Source organism: Phaseolus vulgaris, chromosome 9 (genome assembly GCF_051622355.1).
Source record: "Phaseolus vulgaris cultivar YP4 chromosome 9, ASM5162235v1, whole genome shotgun sequence".
In the NCBI taxonomy this organism is placed as follows: Eukaryota; Viridiplantae; Streptophyta; class Magnoliopsida; order Fabales; family Fabaceae; genus Phaseolus; species Phaseolus vulgaris.
Genome location: NC_143506.1, coordinates 24,443,437 through 24,467,128, shown reverse-complemented (window position 1 = coordinate 24,467,128; position 23,692 = coordinate 24,443,437). Strand labels below are relative to the sequence as shown.

The 23,692-nt window shown below is 32.7% G+C and overlaps 2 protein-coding genes across 7 annotated transcripts; both read left to right on the top strand.

The window, feature by feature from the left end:
• Positions 1-2,717: 2,717 nt before the first annotated feature.
• On the top strand, positions 2,718-8,578 carry LOC137822927 (O-fucosyltransferase family protein). Of its 6 annotated transcripts, none has more exons than XM_068627950.2 (12): positions 2,718-2,868; positions 2,958-3,208; positions 3,759-3,855; positions 4,068-4,135; positions 4,591-4,679; positions 4,764-4,941; positions 5,533-5,661; positions 6,437-6,573; positions 6,688-6,901; positions 7,008-7,192; positions 7,765-7,860; positions 8,148-8,578. In XM_068627950.2, the coding sequence occupies exons 1-12, from the start codon at positions 2,862-2,864 to the stop codon at positions 8,284-8,286; spliced, it is 1,590 nt and encodes a 529-aa protein (XP_068484051.1). In that variant the 5' UTR covers positions 2,718-2,861; the 3' UTR covers positions 8,287-8,578. The 6 variants fall into 6 exon arrangements, 3 of the variants coding, with proteins under 3 accessions (XP_068484051.1, XP_068484053.1, XP_090151991.1); XR_016515835.1 differs by having other exon boundaries at positions 2,723-2,868; positions 6,406-6,573; XR_016515837.1 differs by having other exon boundaries at positions 2,770-2,894; positions 6,406-6,573.
• A 3,008-nt stretch (positions 8,579-11,586) lies between these two features.
• EMB3144 (AAA-type ATPase family protein) lies at positions 11,587-22,638 on the top strand. The gene is made up of 17 exons (XM_068624786.2): positions 11,587-12,016; positions 12,194-12,449; positions 13,455-13,827; positions 15,602-15,860; positions 17,065-17,196; positions 19,056-19,130; positions 19,196-19,321; positions 19,423-19,532; positions 19,612-19,690; positions 19,803-19,940; positions 20,027-20,138; positions 20,448-20,611; positions 20,721-20,826; positions 21,013-21,089; positions 21,425-21,568; positions 21,660-21,827; positions 21,960-22,638. The coding sequence occupies exons 1-16, from the start codon at positions 11,777-11,779 to the stop codon at positions 21,801-21,803; spliced, it is 2,535 nt and encodes an 844-aa protein (XP_068480887.1). The 5' UTR covers positions 11,587-11,776; the 3' UTR covers positions 21,804-21,827; positions 21,960-22,638.
• Positions 22,639-23,692: the final 1,054 nt, after the last annotated feature.

Sequence of the window (23,692 nt, the reverse complement as noted above, 5' to 3'; positions counted from 1 at the left end):
CACATTTTTTTGGCAGCTAAAATGAATTTTTCTTGTAGTGTTTCATTGTCCTTTCTAAGAAAGACACAATGTGACCATTGTTGAAGTACAAAATTAATCAACCTAAGAAATGATAGTTGAATCTTAAAAACATTACTCAAAGGTGGATATATAATTATTGGTACTAGACAATAAGTGCAAATCATCTTAATGGACTTTAGATACAAAATAGGATCACACAAAGTATGTGAATTCATCCAGATGAATACATCATCACCTTGGTGAAGTTAGGACTTAGTGTAAGACTCTTTTAGCCATATCTCTTTTTATTATTATAAGATCCACCACTATGAGTTTTTATCACTTCATCCTCACCCTATAACCTCTCAATCATTTTAGTCATCTTTATCAATACTTTATTATCTAATAGACACGATAATTGTTAAAATTAGGACAAACACAAAAATTGATGATTGAATTCTATTTTTATCAAATTTAAATATTTTTCGTAAACATTGTCTGATTAAAAATATTTAGACGATTATTTAATTCATCAAGTGATCAGATTATAATTCTTTGATTTGATGGATCATATCAAATGCACTTAGGTAACTCAATCGAACACTTGCCCAAGATATTTTTATAGTTTGCTTTAAAAAATTGTCAAATTGTATTTCTTGCATTTGATAGATGAGGACTGATGCAACTTAAAACCATAGGTATAACGATTGAATAAAAATAATTCTCAAATGTGTTTTCACAATAACTCTTTGTACTTGATTAGTACAAATGATAATAACATATAATGAAAAAATAATACAAAAGAGAGAAATACACACAATATTTTTTATTGGTTCATCTATCGTAATAGAGTACATTAAATTATCAATCAACAAATTGAGTTCCACTAGGCAGACTAATGTTGCAAAATACGTTTCGAGTATTCTTTGAACTCATAGTCACTCTTGTCAATCCCTTGAGTATTCTCGACACAAGTCACTCCTAATTTAACTGAGTATTATTTCGGTTCACAACCACTATTGGTTGACCTTGTTGCGTGTTCTTTCCCAAACCAATATTGGCTCAACAAGTATTCTTCCGGATCACAATCATTCTTGACTAACCCTGTTAAGGAGTATGATTTCTCAAGTCATTTTTGACTCAACAAAGTATTCTTTACCAAGTCACTATTGGCTAACTGAGTATTCTTTGGACACCAGCCACTCCTGACTACTTCCTTGAGTATTCTTTACCAAGTCTGATTGCAGAGCCCATAACAAAGGACCAACCACCAGGGCAATGGCTAGAATAATACAAGAAGAGTGAGACCTAGTTACTCAAGTAAAGACATACTTTTATACATTTTTGAAAAGCCATGACCTAGTTGTAAAAATTAGAATAGGATTTTAATTCCTTGCAAAATAAATTTGTTCAAGTAGGTTTTGGCTTGTAGTTTGCCTTAATTAGACTAGGATTAAAATTAGGGTTTATAAACCCACATAGGATTTAATTGGGCTCAATTATGGCTCATCTTAAACCTTAGGTCGATCATGGTAAACTAATTGGCGCACATGAAACACCTTGCATTCACATAACAAGTGTGACTTGTAAATGCCGCCTAGATTGAATTTAAAACTACCTCCACTTTTTTTCCTTTGCCTTGGCCAGACTTTTCACCTATAAATGAAGGTGTTTGGCTCATTGAAATTTAGATAAAAAATATCAAAGTTATGCTGCCAACATTGCAGCAAAAGCTCTCCTTGTCTTGCCTCTCTTTAGGTTAGACACCTTTGTTGATCGTCTCTCCCTCTTCAAGTGATTAGGCCTCACTTATTACTCTCCAAAACACCTCACGACACTCCAAGCTCCATGAGAACTCTTTGAGTTCTTCCTTGACTTCTCTCTTTCATTGTTTTCGTCTCTATCTACACTTCAATTGGTGTTAGTTTTCAAATCATGAAGAAGGAACTCCATCAAACTCACTCTTGACTTAATGAGTATTATTTTCCAAACAGTCATTTATGGTTAAGATATGAAGATTGTGGGTTTGAATGATCATCAGATCGCAGAGTTTGACTTCTGAATAAGGTTTGTGTTGAAGAGTGTAAGATTTATATTCTTTATCTTAATTCAAATAATTTTCTTTGGTCTTTAGGAGATGATTGTATCTTTCAATATAGTGAGTAACCTCTCTAAGTTCTTCTTGAAGCTTTTTGCGAATCTATAGATTTAACAAAGTTTATGCTTTTAAAACCATTTGGTAACAAGATTTGTTAATTTTTTAATTAGACAATTTTATCATTTAATAAATAAGAAGTAATTTATTTATTAAATAATTGAATAACTCATCTACATTTTAAAATAATAAAATAAATTTTTATTTTAAAAATAATCATTAATACATAAATATTTTAATACTTCTCTTACAAAATATAAATATATATATATATATATATTTAATTTTTTTTTAATTCTCGTATTATTCAATTAATTAATCATAAAAATAATAAATTTATAAAATTATATTGTTTTAATATAATAAAAATATGCATATGTGTTTTCATTGGTCCCATAGATAAAGACCATTTTTTATAATTAAACTAATTATTAATTTTTAACATGACTTTTAAGATATGTATTATTATTATTAGTTAAAAAACAATTTAGCGAGTGGGTCTTCACTAATTTGAAGTAATGGGATTTGAGGTGATAAGATCATTTGATGTTATGGGAATAGTGTATTTGGGAGTGCGTGTAGGTTCACATAGAAAAATTTCTAAAATAAACCTAAAAAGTTTAAAAGTCACAACAACATCTACCGTGTCATATTGGGGGCAAAATAATCATTTACTCTTTCATATTACTGGAAAAACTCGTCATCCATGATTGGTGATCGCCATAGACTTTGAAGCATGGTATAGTTTTTGTTTGTTGTTTTTTCTGGACAGTAATAACCCTGTCAGATTTGATTCATGCAGATTTGGGTTCATCACTTTGGGTAAAGAAGAGAAAGGTTAGGGCAGAGATGGTAAACAGAGGCTCCCATGGCTCTGGCGGCCTCTTCTCTGGTAGGTTCCATGCTAGAAAGCTAACCCCAAGCGTCATCACTTTCTATACCATCATCATGTTTGCTTTCTCCATCTTCTTCTTTTTGTTCTACGCGAGGAACGTCACTCTTGATCAAGATCCACGACGCCCTTTGCTTTCTCGACAATCTAATCCTCATCAGGTACTCTGCTATCTCATCTATTCTCTGCGTTGTTTTTCAATTCTATTAAATTGAATCTCATTTAAGAATCTGGAAGGAATTCCTGGCTTTCCTCAATCTATTCGATCCTTTTATCTTGATTTGCATTGCTGTTATTATAGATTCAAATCAGATATTGATTTGTGTAAATTGAACTGGCTCTGTCAAATTGTCTTAAGTGAATTTCTACATCCAACAAACGAAAAATAAAATTCTGTTAAGAGAGGCGCGTTTTTGCAGTTGTGGATTGTGACCGTTTTGATAATTGATAGGCAGCATGTGTGCTTGTCATCTTTTTTCTTCATACACGTCTTCCAATATTTATCTTTCTCAGAACCATTGCAGGTAGTAATATGTGTGCGCAAAGTGATTGTTTGCTTACGTATTTAAGAGTATCGATTTTTATGTTTGTCATTAGGTTTGTTGGTTCTAGCTATATATTAACTAGCACACTGTCAATTCAGGCTTCACTTTTCTTTTTCCTCCCTTATTCACACTCCATAAGTGCTGCATTTGTTTCAAATCGCTACAGGTACCAGAGTTACATGCGCACTATGCGAAGCAACTTTGGGATTCTCCGTTCAATCATAGCTTACACCAGTGTGTCGAGCCAACAACTAAATATAAAGGTTTGAGATGCTGACATCTGTTCTTGTAATAGTCTTTTTTGTTTAGTTTTTTTTTTCTTTCACTTGGTTCCATTTGTTTCAGTTAAGTGTTTTTTTTTTCAGCCACTTCTATAGTTGGCTGTTTGGCAACCGGAACAGTGTTGTTATTGTTTTTTGCATTTTTGTCTCTCTTCCTTTCTCTAAAACATGTTTCCACATTTCTACTTCGTCAGCTGCCAAAGGGTTTGATCGCTATCTAACTGTGAGAAGTAATGGAGGACTAAATCAAATGCGGACCGGTGTAAGTCACTTTTTCCTCTCTTGCACCGTCTTGTAACTCGGATTTAATAGCTTAATCATGCCCTTATACTCGTAATTGCATGTATAGCAAATATTTAGATCCAATTACAGTTTCCAACTTCAGTACTGAAGAGTTACTATTTTAGTTTTCTTGTATCTGTCTAGCTGTTTGAGTTACTTTTTTGTTATCAGAGGCTGGAATTTAATGTTTATTTGTTGTCTTTATTCATTATTCTTTTCCTTCAATACTTCAGCAGTTCATTGTATTTGTTAAATAGGATGGGTTGTTATGGTGGAATGCAGTTCAAGTTTTGTTTTTGTCTTTTATGTACAAGGGTTACAGTTTGTTTGCACTGATGGCGCCTACTCTAAGATTGGTAGTCATTGAGTGAAACCAATTGTTGTTTTACTTCTATAATTTATTTGCATTATAAGTAATAATTAAGTTGTCTATAGATATCAGACATGGTGGCTGTGGCACATATGATGAATGCAACTTTAGTCATACCTCAATTGGATAAACGTTCATTCTGGAAAGACTCAAGGTATCTCTTGTTATACACTATTCTAAGATGTGTGTTGTATCATTTTCCAACTTAATCTTCTCATTGGGTTGGATGTGTGCACAGTGTATTTTCAGATATATTTGACGAGATTCATTTCATTGAATCCCTCAAAGGTGATATCAGGATTGTTAATGAGCTTCCCAAAAACTTGGAAGGTATCCCCCGTGCCAGGAAACACTTTACTTCCTGGGCTGGAGTCGGTTACTATACAGATTTGACAAGGTTATGGAGTGACTATCAGGTAATCAAGCTTTTCCTATATGACTTCAATTTCTTTGTGGTTCTCATTTCTGGAGTGGCTTCATTGTAAAACTTCTAATTCCCTTAAATAGATTTTTTGTTTAGATCTAAATCTCAAATTTGAACATGTGAAAAAAATTAGGTGTAATTAGAAAATGAATTGTAGGTATAGCCCTCGGGGATTGTTATATTCTAGAAGTATTCAATGTAGTTAATCACCAGAGAAGTAGAAAAATGCAATGTTCTTACAAGAATTCATAGTTATACTCGAGCAAATTTTAGTATAACATATAAAAGAAACAGTCAAAGAAAGCTGTGATTCATATTTTATTGAAGAATATAGAATGATCATACTAAATTTCTGATCAACGACCACATTAAATTTACTCTCTATTTGATGATTACTTATTTGTGGAGTGTGTACAAACTCAATGCCTCTTCTCCTCAGTGAAGGGAATTTCTATTTTATGTTCATGATTGGGAAGTGATCATCGTATTTGTCATTGTTCCATGATCATTAAAATTCACTTTTTGGTTGTGGACCTTGTTTATAATTAAAATGTATTGAACAAATAATGATTTGATCTTCCAGGTGATACATGTTGCAAAATCAGATTCTCGACTTGCAAACAATGATCTTCCTCTGGACATACAGAGGTTGAGATGCCGTGCAATGTATCAGGCACTTCAATTTTCTCCTCCTATAGAGAATTTAGGAAAGGTTTGGCTTTTTTTCAGTGGTGTAGTTAGCATCCTAAACATCTTGCAAAAATATTATGTGTACGTTGTCATATTGCATTTAGTAATTGATAAAATGATGATGTAATCAGTGATTCAATTTTCATTTTGATTTTTTTCTTTATTTAAAGAAGCAATTTAGAGAGATTGAAGAAAAGAATGCATTGGCAAGGATACAAATTGAAATCAATTGAGTTTTTCTTTATTTTGTGCCTAAATATCTGAGATTTTAAAGGCGAAATGGTTGGACATTAAAAAGTGAAGGAAAGACATATCATTCTTTGGTCTATTATTGGTTTCATATTTATAATAAAATGTTACAAATCCGGAGTGTAACAGTGCACAAATGGAAAAGTGTTGATTTTAGAGGATTTGCTGGCACAAAGAGTATTGACTAATTAAATATTGTTAGTTTAGGATTTTTTGGGAAATTTGGTATATAGGGCTGACTGACGTAGTTGTCTCATCTTTTAGTAGGGGTATATAGGGCTGACTGACATAGATGTCTCATCTTTTAGTAATATAGTATTAGAAGTATTGGAATATAAAATTGAATTTTTTAAGTATTTTGAATGTCCATTAGTTGTTAGGTTAAACATTTTGACGATTTAAGTCCAGTATTTTTGTACATCATGCTAGAAAATGATGCATATGGTCCCAGGTTTGAGATGTCCTTTTCACTTTTGATGCATTTAAGATGTCTACATGGGGCTTCGTGTTAAATTAGGTTCTGAGCATACATGACGATTACAAAACAGAGGTTGGTGGATCGGCTGAGAACACATGGAGGAAGATATATCGCTCTCCATCTGAGATATGAGAAAGATATGCTGTCTTTTACGGGTTGTGCTTATGGTCTGACAGATGCAGAATCTGAAGAGCTTAGAATTTTGAGGTAGAGTGAATAGTTATTGTGTATCTGCTACTATGTGTTGAAAAAAAATGTACGTTTTTGTGTAAAACTCTAGAATAACCAATCAGTTTTCAAAAAATGTTTCAATTCTTCTAGGGAGAATACAAATTATTGGAAAGTAAAAAAGATAAATTCGACAGAACAGAGAATTGGAGGATTTTGTCCACTGACACCAAAAGAGGTGGGCATTTTTCTTCGTGCTCTTGGATACCCCCCATCTACACCAATATACATAGCAGCTGGAGAGATCTATGGTGGTAATACTCTTCTTTCGGAGCTCTCATCCCGCTTCCCTAATCTAATCTTTAAGGTTTGTAAAAATCAATGTTTTTCTGTGTTAACATGTAATCCAACGCCACATAATTTGCGAGTGAGGTGTAATGATGACTTGGTTAATTTTTGGTTAATGGCAACAGGAATCCCTTGCAACTCCTGAAGAGCTGAAAGATTTCACTAATCACGCTTCCCAATCTGCTGCACTTGATTACATAATATGTGTGGAGAGTGATGTATTTGTTCCGTCATATTCAGGAAATATGGCAAGAGCTGTTGAGGGACACCGCAGATTCTTAGGTCACCGCAAGACAATCAATCCAGACAGGTACTGAATTCATGGAACTAAAATTCTGTGGCCCGTGGATACATTTTAACCATCTGTAGGTATCCATTCTTGTTTTTCTTTCTTTTTTTTCTGATAATTACATGATTTACATCTATTCGCATTGGATGAGTGGACATACTGGACAATATGGGGTTGGGAATGGATGCATTGGAGACAATGCTGGATAGTATTTGTTGTAAAAAATTGATAGAATCTCAGCATTGGACATGTGTAACAAGGAAAACCATCTAGAAGGATTTAGATGTTAATTATTTGCATATAGAATGATTCATAATAGAATATTATGGCATCATTTGATTCAGGTAGCTACTCCCCTAGTGAGAAGACGCTTGGTCATTGTTATTGTCCCTGTTTCTTACACTGTCATTTGATACATGTTAATTTGTATCAGGCTAGTGCACCATGCTTAACGATAATGTTTGTTATGCCATAGAAGTTTTAATGATCTAATATCTCATTCTGGATTTCACTTATGTAGAAACATACTTGAATTTATACCTTCTATTCCTCTTTTTTACCCCTTTCTAATTTCTTGTTCATTTGATCTTCAGGAAAGGTCTGGTTGGAATTTTTGATAAGCTGGAAACTGGAGTGCTTGAAGAAGGAAGGGAACTGTCGCATATGGTACAGCGATTGCACAAGAACAGGTAACGTTCTTGCATACCATTCTTTAGATTCCAATCCCCTTTGGTGCCTCTATGACGTTATTATCCAATTATCAAGATGACATGATGATTAGAAGTTAAAATTGGTTACAAACTTCATTTTTCTTTTATTTTAGAATTATATTTCCTTTTGTCCTTTTAATATGCAATTATTCTCCGTTCCATCTAACATGCTTTACTAGTTCTTTCCCCTTGCAACCTTAGTTGATTTCATTTCCCCTGTAATTAAAATAAAAGAATTTACATATTTTGCAATGTTATACTCGTAGGCAAGGAGCTCCAAGGAAAAGGCATGGTTCTCTACCAGGAGTCAAAGGCCGAGCAAGATTTAGGACTGAAGAGTCCTTTTATGAAAATCCATATCCTGAGTGTATATGTGGTTCTATAAGCAAACTACAAATAACATGACGACAAACCAAACTGCAGTTATCTTTTATTTTTTGAGAGACAGGTTAATATGTAAATTTAGTTTTGACGAACAGTAATTCTAATTAGACATATCTGGTCTGCCTGATTTGTCTGTGCCCTATCTATACCCATGATCACGAACACGTGATGTTGGCAGCTTGGCCAACAATTATCTTTATTTAGCATTTATTAATTTTAGAACCCAAGAAACGAATACTTTGTAGTTGGATCACGCAGGTTTTATAAGACATTATATATTCGTAGATATATAATATATTGTCTTTGCTGCTTACATATGAACTGTAGGACCCAAGGTGAGCCCAGGGAAAAGAGAGAACAGGGACGGAAAAAGATATGATCCGAAAGTAGGGGTCAAAATTGAATAAATATAAAAGCATCATAACTGATAAAAAAATAGTGATTTTCAAAATATCTAAGAATATAGGAAAATTTATCAAATTGGTGCAGTTTCTTTTCAATTTTACCAAAATGAACAAATATTTTTTTAAATTACCAATATGAGTAAATTGTATTTATATGTCACTTCCTTATTATAAAGAAGTTCCGTTTAGGTAGCATAATAGTTGATTCTTTAAGGCTATGTTTGGATTGGTTGAGATTTGTGAGGATGGGAGGGAGTAGATTTATGAAGATTAAAGAGGATGTGTGAGAATGTGAGGTTGTTTGGATTGAGGGATGATAGAGTAAATTTGTAAGGATGATTTATTGAAATTTGTGAAATATATGATAGTTGGAAGGAATTTATAAATTTTTTTAAAGGTGTAAAATGTATGTTTGCAAGGGTATCAACGTAAAAACGTATGCTCCTACATTTAATCCTCTCAAATCTGCGCATTTTTGTGAATATGACAATTTGCTATCTACTCGCTCCTCCATTCACACAGGTACATCCAAAACAGTGGAAACAAACAAGGTAGTCACCCGCTCACCAATCCTCACTCCAACCTCATCCGCAGAAACAAATAGAGCATAAGTGAAGTCATGGGCCAAAATGACTTAAGTGTTGCAGAAAAAATCGTGTGGCACAAATACAAATTTAATTAACTTGAGTTGTTTTTGTTTTATTTTTTTATTTACAATAAAATCATGTAAAGAGACACGACTTCAATTCAATACCATTTAAACTAAACTAGTGCATGAGGGGACACAATTTTAGTATTGTGATCTAAGGTGAAGTCAAGCAAGTGAGACATGGTTTCAATATGTATTTGTAAAGCAGAAGTCGTGTTTTAAGCTCACGACTTCTTAGTTTTAGGATATTTTTTGAATTTTATAATCTGTTAGATTTTTTTTTATAATTTTATGTTTAAGATATACTTTTGTAAGAACGTTTTCAAAGAAAATTATAATTATAGAAATAATTTTTTTATCTATAAATATAAATATGTATTTGATAATATTTGTGTTAAATTAAGTGATGGTAATATTTTTTTTTAAAAATAGAAGTTTTATTTGGTAATTTTGAGAAGTTTATAACATGGTGAGTTTGTCAAATATTTTGAAATTAAAGCAAACTTTAAATGAAAAAAAAGTAAAAAATTAAAATTGCAACAAAATAACTAAATAAATATTACAATTTAATTTCTATACTAATCCTAACAAATCACTTTTGTATCTATAGATATTACAAAATATTACCAAATAAGCTTCTAAAATTTGTTGAATATTATCATCAACTAATTCAACACAAACATTGCCAACTGAAGTCATGTCCCTTGCAACTTTAGTTCAAATGACTGCTGAAGTGTAGTTATGCCCCTTGCAAAAACTCTTCACTGTAAGATAAATAATATAAAACAAAAATGAATTAGGCTAATCACTTGAGAATGAGCCTTCTTCAGAAAGTCATATTATCTAAACACAAGTTGTTTATGATGAAGTTGTCACACTAACACAATTTACCATGTTGATAATTTTTTAAAAATTTATCAATTTCAGTAAATTTTTTAAAGAATAGACCTATTTTAATAAATTTTCCAATAATATACTCTCTACTTCTCATTTCTTATGAAAGATGAGAAAAACTTAATTTTGAAAGATACAAATTTAAATGTTTCAGATATATTTTCATTAGATTTGATCATATTTGCTTAATATTTTTAGTTAAATCCGTGACTTTCTTTTTATAATTTTAGTGTGCTTATATTTGTAAAGTATTAATTATATGTTTGTTGTTTATTTATTTATTTTGGTTACTAAATAAGTGTTACGATTCTATCACTCATTGACTATTAATAAAACGTCATTTTATATTAAAACTCACCCTATAGCACATCTTAATTAGACAAAAAAAAAAATATAAACTAAGATAATAAATTTAATTTATTTATAAAATTAACATATGATAATATACATTTTTTATTATATAATTATATTACAAAAGCTGCACAACTGCTGGGTTGCAAATAATTACATTTAAAATAAGACACTCATTTTTCTCAAATACAATCTCTTTTATCAATATAATAATAAATATAAGAATTTAAAGATTTTTTATTGTCTTATTAATAGAAAGGATTTTCCTATCTAGTCTTTATTAATAAAAATGAGATTTAAGGTGAATTTTAGAAATGTGCTCTTTAAGTGAGTTTGCTGTGTAAAAGTGTTTCTAATAAGAATTAATTTGGTAAATAATATTAGATATAGTCAACGTAATTACTTCAATTATAAAAAATTAAATTTATGAGATCCAAATTAAAATATGACTTTCATTATTCAAAATGATTGTTTTTATTCCTTATAATTTTTTTTTATAAATAATTTTTTTTGTTGTCTTCAAATTTTGAAATCATTTTTTCAATATTCATTTCGAAATAATAAATTATACTTATTTTATAAATTTAAAAAAGTGTTTAAAGGTATCACATAAAATCAAATCAAATAATAATCTAATCTATATAACTAATGAATGCTATAACATATAAAAACTTATAAAATAATTTTTTATTTTAAAAGGACCAAAAAATATATAATTTTTTGATAATAACCAAGGTCAAAATAATTAATTTTACAGAACTAAAATTAACTAAAAATATATATTTATACTTTATATGTAAATTAACTAGAGTGAGATTGAGTCCATGGTGTATAAATAAAATTCTTTGGACACTGGGTGTTCATAAAGGTGAAGAGCTCTTCTAATAAAAGATAAAATAAAAATAAAAATATATAAGAAGAATATTAAATAAGAAAATATTATTTATTTACCATTTTCCTTATTTTTTTGCTATTATGTTATTCAGTAAGCAAAATAAGATTATATGTAAAATAAATAAATAAATAAATAAATAAATAAAACGATAATCTTCTTTCCCCTAAACCCCAACATGAACTTCAAAATGCAGAAACTTGATAACCACTCTGCAATTGGGAGACATTGTTGAGTGAGCTGAAGCGAAGTGTGGTGATAAGAAGATATGAACATAGCCAAAAGCTGAAACTCTTTTTGCTTATTTGATAATCGCAGAACATGAATTCTTCAATCGCAAACACCATCGATTGGCTCCAACTCCCAAAGCCCTTCTTCCCTTCCAAAACCCATTTCCCCCAATTTTCCATCTATTCACCTCGCTTTCTCACTAATGCATTCCCCCCTCGCAACTTCACAAATCGATGCAAACTCAGAATCAACGCTTCCAATTCTCTTTCCGACACACCCAACAAAGAGCAAGAGCAAGAACAAGACGCTGAATCCGCGCAACTATTCGAGGTTTGTCACAGAAGGAAAAAGAGAACGATTTTAGGAAATTCTGGAAATTGAGAATTCAGCGTTATCTAGATTGTGGGCACTATGCTGCAATGCAAATATGCAATTTTTGATATTTATGCACGTGTGCTTATTTCATTTGGAACTTGTGTGTTGATGAGAAAAGTGAACTGTGCACAGAAACTGAAGGAGGCGGAAAGGAAGAGAATGGATGAGTTGGAAGAGCTTGACAAGAAGGCGAACGTGCAGTTAGAGAGGCAGCTTGTGATGGCTTCTTCGTGGAGCAGAGCTCTGTTGACTATGCGTGGAAAACTCAAGGGGACTGAGTGGGATCCTGAAAACTCACACGGGATAGAGTTCAGCGATTTTTTGAGACTTCTTGACTCTAATAATGTACAGTTTATGGAGTACTCTAATTACGGTCAAACAGTATCAGGTGGGGTTTTTTCCTTTCCTTTTCTTTTTCAGGAGTAGAAAAAATAGTTAAATGAAAAAGTTTCTATAAAAATTAATTGCATAGTTGATTTTAAGTTTTTATTTTCTTTTCTCGTAAGTGCTTGTGGAGAAATTTGTGCTTGCCGGACACGAAACTATTTTGCTAGTTGTGAGGAAGATGTTTAGTGGGTATTATTAGTTTGATTTTTGGCTTGGTGATTTGAATATGTTGAATGAGGATCTTATGATAGTTAATGCGGAAAATGTGATTGTGTTTAGAAGTTTAGCTGAAAGAGATTAGAGAAGACTCTGTTTTATATTGTTTTTGCATTTTTGTCACTCCTGAGTTTAATTCGGTGCATTATGAGAAGTTCTTAGTGTTGGGTTGAACATGTTAGTTGGTCGATGAAATTAGTTTGTGTTTATTGCCGTTTATTTGCTGTCGGTTTGAGACAATCTTGTTTTTGTTTATTGCCTATTAAGTAATGAAGATGAAGGGATGTCATTTTTTCATTTCTTCTCCTGAAAAGAAAAGGTGGAGATACAAGGTTGGCTTGGTGGTAGAATTTGAAGGGAGAGAAGGATAGGGCATTGGTTCAAATCCCCTCACTAGCAAAAACTAACATATTGACAACTAACATTTGCCGATTAAAAAAGAAAAGAAAAGAAAAAGAAGGTAGAACAAAGAAGAGTCAGCAGAATTAACCGCAGAATGGCATAATAATATCAATGGTCCTTCAATCTGCACTTCTGCATTTAGGTTTGTTAAATTTCTGTTTTGTTGAGTTTGAAGGTTTCGTAAGCTTCACATCAGGCAATGTAAACTTCTGAAAGCATGTGCTATCTGGCATTTTATAATTTTACAATTTGTATTGCTGTGTATTTTACAAATTATTGTATTGGTGCGCTGCACTGTGGTCCATGCTATTGCTTTCAGCCCAGCTATGTAAAGCTGTATGCTGGTTGAAATGTTGTTTTGCTCATATTTGTTCCCATGTTTCTGCAGTTGTTCTACCATATTACAAAAATGGGACAGTGATAGGAACTGAAGGGAATCCTGAGGATATTATTTTTCGGCGTCATCCAGTCAATCGAATGCCAATTGATAGTTGGAATGACGTATGGAGAAAATTACATCAGCAAATTGTAAATGTTGATGTCATTAATGTGGATGCTGTGCCTGCTGAAATATACTCAACTGTTGCAGTTGCTGTCATATGGTCTATGCGTCTTGCTCTGGCTGTTGGTTTTTATGTGTGGATCGATAATTTGATGAGACCAATATATGCAAAGTTGATACCTTGTGATTTGGGAACTCCTAGCCAAACGACTAGCCAGCCACTCCGAAGTCGTGCTCTTGGATCTCTAGGACAGAGTCGGTAAGTGGATAAATTTTTGTATGTTTCCTGTTGGTTGTTAGAATTTCAGTTATGTCATTTATGACAGGTTTTTAGCTGGCTGATTGTTAGGACTATGGGAAAGGAGGAGTTAGTTAAGACAATCAGGATATCAATTAGTTAGGGGCTAATAAGTAGGAGGATGGAAATGATTTCATTCTTTGGGGTGTCATTTGTAAATTGAGCATTAGCTCTTTGTGAGTAAGAAACCCTTGGAGGAGAGATTGATCACTTGTTCCTCCTTCTTTTTACTCTACTTAAATAGAATAATTCTGGTTTGTAACCGTTGGAGATCTCACATCGAATTGAGATCCTTAAAATCCACTTTTTAAGCTGATATTAGGACATATTAGATTTTATTCCCATGTTCAATGTCCTCGGCATGAGGGCATGTGTTAGAGATCCCATAACGACTAGGGTTATGACCAAAATATAATATATAGGCGAGTGTAGACCTCACCTTACTAATCAGGTTTTGTGAAGCCCAATTAGACTTAAAATCAACTTCCTAATAGTGACATTGATACTTGTCATTCAACTTTTAATTTTTTTTTTTTATAAAAAGGTTCACATGTATTATTATGAACAATAGCCCCAACTGGCTAATACCCAAATATTCAACAATCATGTGCCATCCCATGGAAAGCATCACAAAAGGGAGAAAAAAGATACAAAAACATGGGGAACCAAACCAAACCCATGCTACACTCCCACAAAGTATACAACTAAGCAAAACAAAAATCTAGGAGCTGATACCTATTACGAAAAAAATCTAAACTAAGACTATAAGGAAAATCATTAACCCAAGTCTATTGTCAACAAAACGCTTGCCTTCGCGATAAATGTGAGAAATCTTAAAGTCCAAGCATCACAACTTTAAGACACTTAATCCATCTTCCTCTAAGAACACAAGGTACACTCTGAGGAGAAGAAAAAGCTTGACAAACCAAGGCAGAGTCACATTCTAGCCACAAACATCTATAACCACGATCTACAAAAATCTCTATTGTAAGATTTGCTAGAGAATATTTATCATTATTTGGCCTTACTCAAATAGCTACTGCTTTTGGGCTGGACAGTTTTTTATTTGAGATTTAGAATTAAATTGTGGGGAAGGGAAATATGAAATTGACATTGTAGTAGAATCTATGGGTAATGCCCTTTGCCTTTTAAGTTTTTCTAGCTAAATGGTGGCTAGACTACTTATCACTGCTGTCAGAAAATTATCTACTATTATTATTTTTGTTTCATAAATCTTTATCCAACTTTGGAATAGTCTAGGCTACTGGATATGGCCACTTACTGTTCACATCCTAAATGCTTTGCATTTGCTTGACTGTAAACATGTGGGTATTAGCTCTACTCACTGCATAAATTATTTAGAACTTAGACGATATGTACTTTTCAATTAAACTTTCGAGGATTGAATTTGCCCAACCATTATTATTTATTATTTCTTTCTTGCTTGATATATGGACAGCTACTGTTGCTGCTATGTGTTGGGTCTTTGTTTTCCTTTATCTTTATGATGATATTTAGGTCATGTTGAGGGGTACACACTGAGGCAGCTATATTTGTAAACCTTGTACATTATAAGAAATGTGGTTTTGTGGTGTCTGGCTCATGAAATGAGTTAAGTTTCAAATGTTGTTGGGAAATTTTTAGTGCAACTTCTTCAAATAAAAAGAAAAAAGCATTAGGTTTTGACAGCCAATTTCTTTACACCCAGAATCTCATTATTATGTTTTCCCCTCAGGGCTAAATTTATATCCGCAGAAGAAAGAACTGGTGTTACATTTGATGATTTTGCTGGCCAGGAATATATAAAAAAAGAACTACAAGAGATTGTTCGAATTTTAAAGAATGACGATGAGTTTCAAGACAAAGGAATTTATTGTCCAAAAGGTGTACTTCTTCATGGGCCTCCTGGAACTGGTAAAACCCTACTGGCCAAAGCCATTGCAGGTGAAGCAGGATTGCCTTTCTTTGCAGCCAATGGCACAGATTTTGTAGAGGTGCTGCCTCTTCTCCAAAGATGTTCATATGCATTGAATTGAAATTTGCAAGTAGAACTTTGGAATTTATTTGGTTCACTGTCCAAATCCAAACATAGTCATTATATTTTTGAAGAAAGAGATTGTAGATAAAATTTAGGCTAAATTATACAAATGGTCCTTTATGTTTTACGTTTTATTCAGTTTAGTCCCTTATCTTTTAAAATTTTTAATTTAGTCCTTTATGTTTTTAAAATGGTCCTTCCTTCAGCTTAAACTTAACTCTATTGACATTTAAAATTAACCCACCATCCCAACCTCCATCTCCCTCCTCCCTGCCCCCCTCTTCTTCCTCAACTTCTCAACTGCACTTCCTCCCTTTCTCACCACATCCAATCTCTTTTTCCCCATCCAATCTCTTTTTCCCCCTACCCCACCTGATGCAATCCTAGGTTGCATCTTCATTTGTATCACCGCACTGTAAACTACCCCACTTGCAACTACACTTAACCCCTTCCTCTTCCCCCCTCCCCAACTTGTACCCACACCCAACACAATAGCAAACACAAAAAAAAAATAAACTTCATTTTTCAAACAAATAAAGAAACAAGTTTTCCTTTTGTATCCTTTTTTTAAATTTTCTCAAGAACAAGAACCATAAGGGTTACCTCAATCTAAGAGATGTTAAGTTGGGGTGACATTCCAGGCTGAGTACTAGTTTAAAAAAAACGTCTGATGATAATTCATTGTCTATTTTTACATCATTTGGTCCTTCAAATTGGACTATATCAGAAATTAACATTAAAGGGCCATTTTGACTTATTATTATTAAAGGACCAAAGTGATGCCATTTTGACTTATTATTATTAAAGGACCATTATTTGTTTTTTTTTATTTAAATTAACAAGGTTAAATGGTGACATCAACATATTAATCATTAACTAATAATATGGAATATAGTATTCCTCTTTCAATCAGTTATACACAGATAATGAGATAAATTTGACACTTATTAGAGTGTGCTAAGTGCGAACTATTTGTATCTACATCATGTGCTTCACAATATTCTTTTTGTCTAAATGAATGGACTTCATGATGGTATGCCCCCATGGAATGCGAAGTGTTGCATTCGATAAGGCTTGTCCTAATTTTTGTTTATATCTTATTTCTTTGGAACTTTACAGCTAAACGAAATTGACACATTTAATCTGTCTTTTCTCCCCAGATGTTTGTAGGGGTTGCTGCATCCCGTGTTAAGGACCTCTTTGGAAATGCAAGATCATTTTCACCTTCTATAATCTTTATTGATGAGATAGATGCTATTGGTAGCAAACGTGGAGGACCTGATATTGGTGGAGTAAGATATGAACTACTTTTACTTTGCTTTTTTTGTACTCCCAAATCGATATATAGAAGTTTGTGTGGGAATAAGGGAACTACAGATTTTATGTTTCTGTAGCAATAATCTTGAATCGACTTAAAATTGTCAAAGTTCTAGTGTCCTATAAGATATTATCAATTTTCGTAAGGCTTGTCTTTTTGGATAAAAGAAGAAATTAAGGCAGAAGGAGAATACATATAGAAAGAAGGATAAGAGTACCTGTTAAAATAAAAGAAGTGAAAAAGAAACCTAGAAGGAACAAAAGGCATCAATATAGGAAAACTATCCAATCCCTTAACGTACTTGCAATTTATGCCCTTTTAAAATGACATTGTGCTCCTACATGGAGGCCAAATGCATATTCTTTTCCTACAAAGCAGCTTTACTAAAGATATATACTAATAAATGCTAAAGTTACTCTCCACCTATGCAGCGTGTATCAAGTTAATAGGAAAAATGATAATTATTAAAGGGAAGACATAAAGTGGACAGGATATTGAGCGTAGCAAAGTTGATACCTTTGTGTAATGCTATGGACAATCCCAATGAAGGAGGCAAAGGGAGAGAGTCTGATGGTGTAGGAGATGTGTCTCTAGGAAGATGGGAAACAATTGGGTCAGAAGTAGTAGGTATCATTTGTAAACAACAAAGGGGTTCAGTGTAGAGAAATGTGTGGAAATAATTCAAAAAGAAACCATGACCAACTAGGAGCATACTACCAATGTCATGAAACACATCTGGAGTGAATAGGAAGAAAGGACAAGCCTAAAAAAGTCTAATAACCGCAAAATCAATATATCTGTTGTGATCTTAATAGTAGCACTTTTAACCTATTTGCAATTGAGACTATCCAAGAAATGACATGGGATTTCATGGCCAGTTTTTTTTTTATCGGAGTTAAGGCATGAACAAAACAAGTGTGAATGGAGAGGTAAAGAAGAAGAAAATAGAAGTCCTGCTTTGTGAACAATAGAAACTGGCTCACCTGGTTTTGGAGGATGGGTGGTGGCATACAATTGATCAGATAGCATGTAGTGAGTATGGCATACCCCCAAAATTATGGTATGTTGAAGGGAAAGAGCAAGGTATAAGGTATTTCAACTAGATGTTGATTTTCGTTTGGCTATGCCATTCAGTTCAGTTACTGGGTTATGATCACATGATTATTGTTGTAAAGTGATCTTCGGAAAGTGGAACACGAAACCACTGGTATAAAGGATCATTATTAAACCACTGATACCATATAGAGTTAGAAGAGGATTTGAGGGAAAACTATATGTTAATCAGTCCTTGCAGGTACACATTTATTCTACTACATTAATCACAAGAGAAATCATGTCCTAAGTTACAGCTAAGTATTAAGTACTAATCATCGATGAGTCAGTTACAACTAATACAATAATACAACACATTAAACAGGTGTTTAATATTAACAATTTATTCTAACAGTATAAAAACTACGTCTAGGAATCATCAGCATGGTAAGTAACAAAGCAAAGAAAACTACATATTTCCGTGTCTTCAGATTTGTGACATTTATTGTCTGTAGTTCAATGGATTTTGAATATAGACATCTTTAGAAGGTACTAAAATTTTCTTATTAGCTATCAGCTTTATGAAGTAGAGTGATGTTGGAATTTAATCCAATGTAATTTGAAGACCTTTTCTTGGTACTTTTGGGGCTATTCTGATGATTTTATGTCATGCAAGGTTGTTGATAAATGTTCCCGGCAGAACCTGTACATTTTTTCTAGGCTAGGACATGGCTTATTCTTTTCTTACTTCTCCAGTTCTCTTGACTTTTCTAATGAAACATCTGGAATTGCATTATGTAGGGAGGTGCTGAAAGGGAGCAAGGTTTACTTCAGATACTGACTGAGATGGATGGATTCAAAGTTTCCACAGCACAAGTAAGTTTTTAATTCGTTGCTGGGATCATATAGTTGTTATTTGATACACTGAATTGGAATTTCAGGTGCTCGTTATAGGAGCCACAAATAGGTTGGATATTCTTGATCCTGCTCTATTGAGGAAGGGTCGTTTTGACAAGATCATCAGAGTAGGTTTGCCATCCGAGGATGGAAGATATGCCATTTTGAAGGTATTTTACCACTGCAATTGTTATTTGCCGAGATCTTGTTTTCCTCTAGTATTTCATCATCTTTAATTTCTTTTTTCTCATATTTTTATAATGCACACTAGGTGCATGCTAGGAATAAATTTTTTCGCTCAGAGGAGGAAAAACATACATTACTGAAGGAAATTTCCGAGCAGACCGAAGATTTTACTGGGGCAGAGCTACAAAATATACTGTAAGTAATCTTTTTGGGATATTGCTTTACTAGTCTGTCATGAGAATATAGGCTGATATTATCTTGAACTAATTGATAGGAATGAAGCTGGAATTTTGACAGCTAGGAAGGATTTGGATTACATTGGACGAGATGAACTGCTTGAGGCATTAAAAAGGGTAGGTGTTTTCTTAGCTTCGTTGTAGTTGGGCAATAATATTATTTCTTATGACATTTTGAATCATCTTTGGTTCAATTTTATACCGTCTGATAAATCTTATGGATTTACAGCAAAAAGGAACATTTGAAACTGGGCAAGAGGATAGTACTGATATTCCAGAAGAATTAAAACTGAGATTGGCATACAGAGAAGCAGCTGTTGCTGTTCTTGCATGTTATTTTCCTGAGCCCCACCGTCCTTTTGTAGAGGTCATTGATCTCTGTTTTATAGCAAGTTCCATGTGTGTGGATATATTATTATTTCAACCTTGTCACTGGGTGTTTATCTTTTACAGACTGATATAAGTTCCATCCGTAGCCAGCCAAATATGCGTTATACTGAAATTTCTGGTCAGGTTTTTGCAAGGAAATCAGATTACATAAACTCTATAGTGCGTGCTTGTGCTCGTAAGTTGTTTTTGAGTTTCAGGTCATTTTGGAAAGTCTTATTTGCAATCTGATCGTAATTTGATTTATGTGACTTTCATCATTTAGATATTGTTCTTTAAAACATTTCAAATTCTGTTTCTTTTAATAATAATTATAGTAGATTAAATAAAAACCACCGAAGTCCAGGTTCTTAATGTAAACTTAAATTTGTATTTCATATACACTTTAACAGAAGGATACAAAGAACTTCATGTAGCTAGCCACAAGATGATTATCTAAGATTGGTACTTTTATTGATCTTTTTTGCTTATTAAAATTTGTTTGTAGCAAGAGTAATTGAGGAGGAGATGTTTGGGATTGACAACATGTGTTGGATCTCTGCAAAGGCAACATTAGAAGCTTCAAGGCGTGCAGAGTTTTTAATTCTGCAGACAGGAATGACTGCCTTTGGGAAAGCATATTACAAAAACTATAGTGATCTTGTGCCCAATGTATGTCTATGGGATCTAACAGATTGTGCTTTAATACACTTTCTTTCGCTTAACAGAAGTGTTTGATGAGTATAGTTGTATCACAACTTATGTTGAACATTTTATACAGCTTGCAATGAAGCTTGAAGCACTTCGAGATGAGTATATGCGTTATGCTACAGAGAAGTGTTCATCGGTGCTACAAGAATACCATTTGGCAGTTGAAACAATCACAGGTCTGGTTCTCTTGTGAGTTTTTTGTTAACGAATGAACCATATCTTGGGGGATTTATTTAGTTCATGATAATTTATACCTGCTTTTAGAATTTAACTTTTACTGTGTTGCATTAGTTAGCAATTTTTGATAATTTCACATGAAGAGGTGCACAGCAAAAATTGCTACATGCTTACTTGTTTTGCAGATATTTTGCTTGAAAAGGGTAAAATCCAAGCTGAGGAGATTTGGGACATCTATAAGAGCGCTCCTCGTGTAGCTCAGGTTAGATCTTAAACTAAAGTAAAGCAGCACGTTGTCCTGTTTTATCATTTGCCGGCCATTACCATTGTTATACTTGTGCTTGTCTGTGGGATTGAGATTTTCTAATGACACATTTTTGGTATTTAATGCACGATTTGGAAGTATTCTCGCATTTCAACAAGTGATTTGGCATATATTTATTACTTGTGTCATTTGTTGGATTTTTTACGCATTACAAAGCTTTTGTATAGCAGGCCTATCCTCAATTTTTCTTTCTTTCTTTTTCTAATATCTATCTTCTTGGTTGAATAAATGATACTCTTTTGAGATTCAATTTTTTTCCGAGTCTTGTTTAGCCTCCTGTCAGTCCAGTTGATGAATATGGAGCACTGATTTATGCTGGACGATGGGGAATCCATGGGATCAGTCTTCCTGGAAGGGTTACATTTGCCCCAGGCAACGTTGGATTTTCGACCTTTGGGGCACCTCGCCCTACAGAGGTACAAGTCGAAACCTTGTTTTATATTAAGGTGCCATAGTTTGTCATACAACTGATTTGTGCTCTTTCATTTTTCCTTCGTTTTACTGCAGACACAAATGGTTAGTGATGAAACTTGGAAACTAGTTGATGATATCTGGGATAAAAAGGTTCAAAACATTAAAGATGAAGCTACGAAGGTGATCGAAGAGGAGAAGGAAAACCCACAACTTTTAATGGCGAGCCATTTTCTTTGAGAGGGACTTAAACTTGACATTCAGGTTTGTTAGCGTTTGGTTATATTCCAACTTCAATTATCTTTAGTGTTCATAATTTTGGTTTTGGTTGTGGTGAGTAATTGAATAAGGTGACAATTGGAGCATGCTTTATTTAACATCAATTGTCATTTACAGATGCATCTATTTATTGGGAAAAGAACACAATCAATCTTGTCCAGAAATAGCAACAATGGGTTAACCTAATTAAGCTTGTTTTCTCTCATCTGATCTAATTTGCACGGTTAAACTTCGTGCTGCCCTGTTCTTTGAGAAGCTGCCCTTGCCCACTGTTCCTTTTCAATATGAATATCAACTTGGGATGCATATTATGAAAAGGAAGATTGATATATTCTTGAACAAGCTGAAGGGTACTGAAAAATGTTCAAATAATTCAATTTTGTGTACGCGATACCTTTTTTGCCACAGATGGAGCTCTGAGGGTTTTGGTGTGAGCTGTTATGTGAAATGCATTACTACCCACATTGTAATTTCTCACGGGGATTTTTGAGAGAATTGTAAATTTATCAAATTGTTTCAATAGTTTCATTGTAATCGATCGTACTCTTTAATGGTAAATTAAAGTGGAAAAATTGTTGCACCACTTTTCCTTTACATGCTTTTTTGAATCACCAACCCTGCTCCGCAGACAACAGTTAACTCATGTAGATCTCCCGCTTTAGATCTGATGTAAAAGTGTAGTGATGTTTACCAATAGTGGTGTGCCAACATTAGTACACTAAATTTTATTAATCCAGTAGCCTTCATGTAAAACAATTCTTAATATTGATATATACCAATCACTTTGTTGAGTTGAGGATTGTCTTGTATACACATCTTTGATTCTATGCAATACCATGCAGCCCCTCCTCTTTAGCATTGTATTATTTACTCCATTCTGGAGTTAGGGCCTTGCATTTCTGAATCCTAGATGTATTCACTGTTTGGACTCTATAATTTACACTTATAATAGTAACATCAACAATTATTAAAAGAAGATCAAGTTAAAAATTACTCTTTATCTTCATCTTTTATTTTCATTAAATTTAACGATTAAAGATGAATCACTTGTTAGAACTCTTGGTAAGAAAAACAATGTTCTTTTTTAAATTTTTTCTGAAAGTTATTATTATTTATAGCATAGAAATGAGAACGGGTGCTGAAGCAGAGTTTTATTATTACATTTCTACTTTATACTGTTTAGTAATTAAAAATTATTCTATGATTTTCAAAATAATTACAAAATCTTAACATGACTGTAAAATAATTACCTTTAATGACTGTAAATTCATTTTTTATTCAACTGTTGCCTCAGTAAGTGATTAATTACCAGTTGTTAAAAATCAATTTCATGATTGATTAGTGAGACGTTTACGAGGCCTAGAACTGTCCGTCAACGTGTTAATTTCTTTACAAAGAATGCTTATAGTGAGATTCATATCTCTGAGGCGTTTATCAGTGTTACTCTTACATCTATCTAAAATTCAAATATAACAAAAATAAATCTAACTTCCAAAAATAAAAATAAAAATATGATTTGTTAATTTCATCATTTCTTTTATGATTTAGGATTTAGGTTTAAGAATCATAAAAAACCATTTTAGTTTAAATTCATTTAAAAACAATATTTAAAAGGATAAATATAATATTTAAGAGAATAAATATAATAATCTTTTAAAAATTAAAATTTATTGTATAAGTTTCTATTATTATAGAAATAAGTAACAATTTCAAAAAAATTGAAACTTATTTAGATTATATATGTATTATCCAGAATTTTTTTATTTAAGCTCTTATTATATCTTCATATAATGTGAAATTTTTTAAAATTGTTAATTTGTCTTTAAATAAATTTAAACTAAAATATTATT

Excerpts from the sequence above, each read along its gene's own strand:
- LOC137822927 (XM_068627950.2), top strand. Across the intron at positions 3,209-3,758 it reads GACAATCTAATCCTCATCAG|GTACCAGAGTTACATGCGCA; the intron begins GTACTCTGCTAT and ends AAATCGCTACAG. Across the intron at positions 7,193-7,764 it reads AAGACAATCAATCCAGACAG|GAAAGGTCTGGTTGGAATTT; the intron begins GTACTGAATTCA and ends TTTGATCTTCAG.
- EMB3144 (XM_068624786.2), top strand. The coding sequence starts at position 11,777 with ATGAATTCTTCAATCGCAAACACCATCGATTGGCTCCAACTCCCAAAG. Across the intron at positions 17,197-19,055 it reads GAGGACCTGATATTGGTGGA|GGAGGTGCTGAAAGGGAGCA; the intron begins GTAAGATATGAA and ends TGCATTATGTAG. Across the intron at positions 19,533-19,611 it reads GCAGAGCTACAAAATATACT|GAATGAAGCTGGAATTTTGA; the intron begins GTAAGTAATCTT and ends ACTAATTGATAG.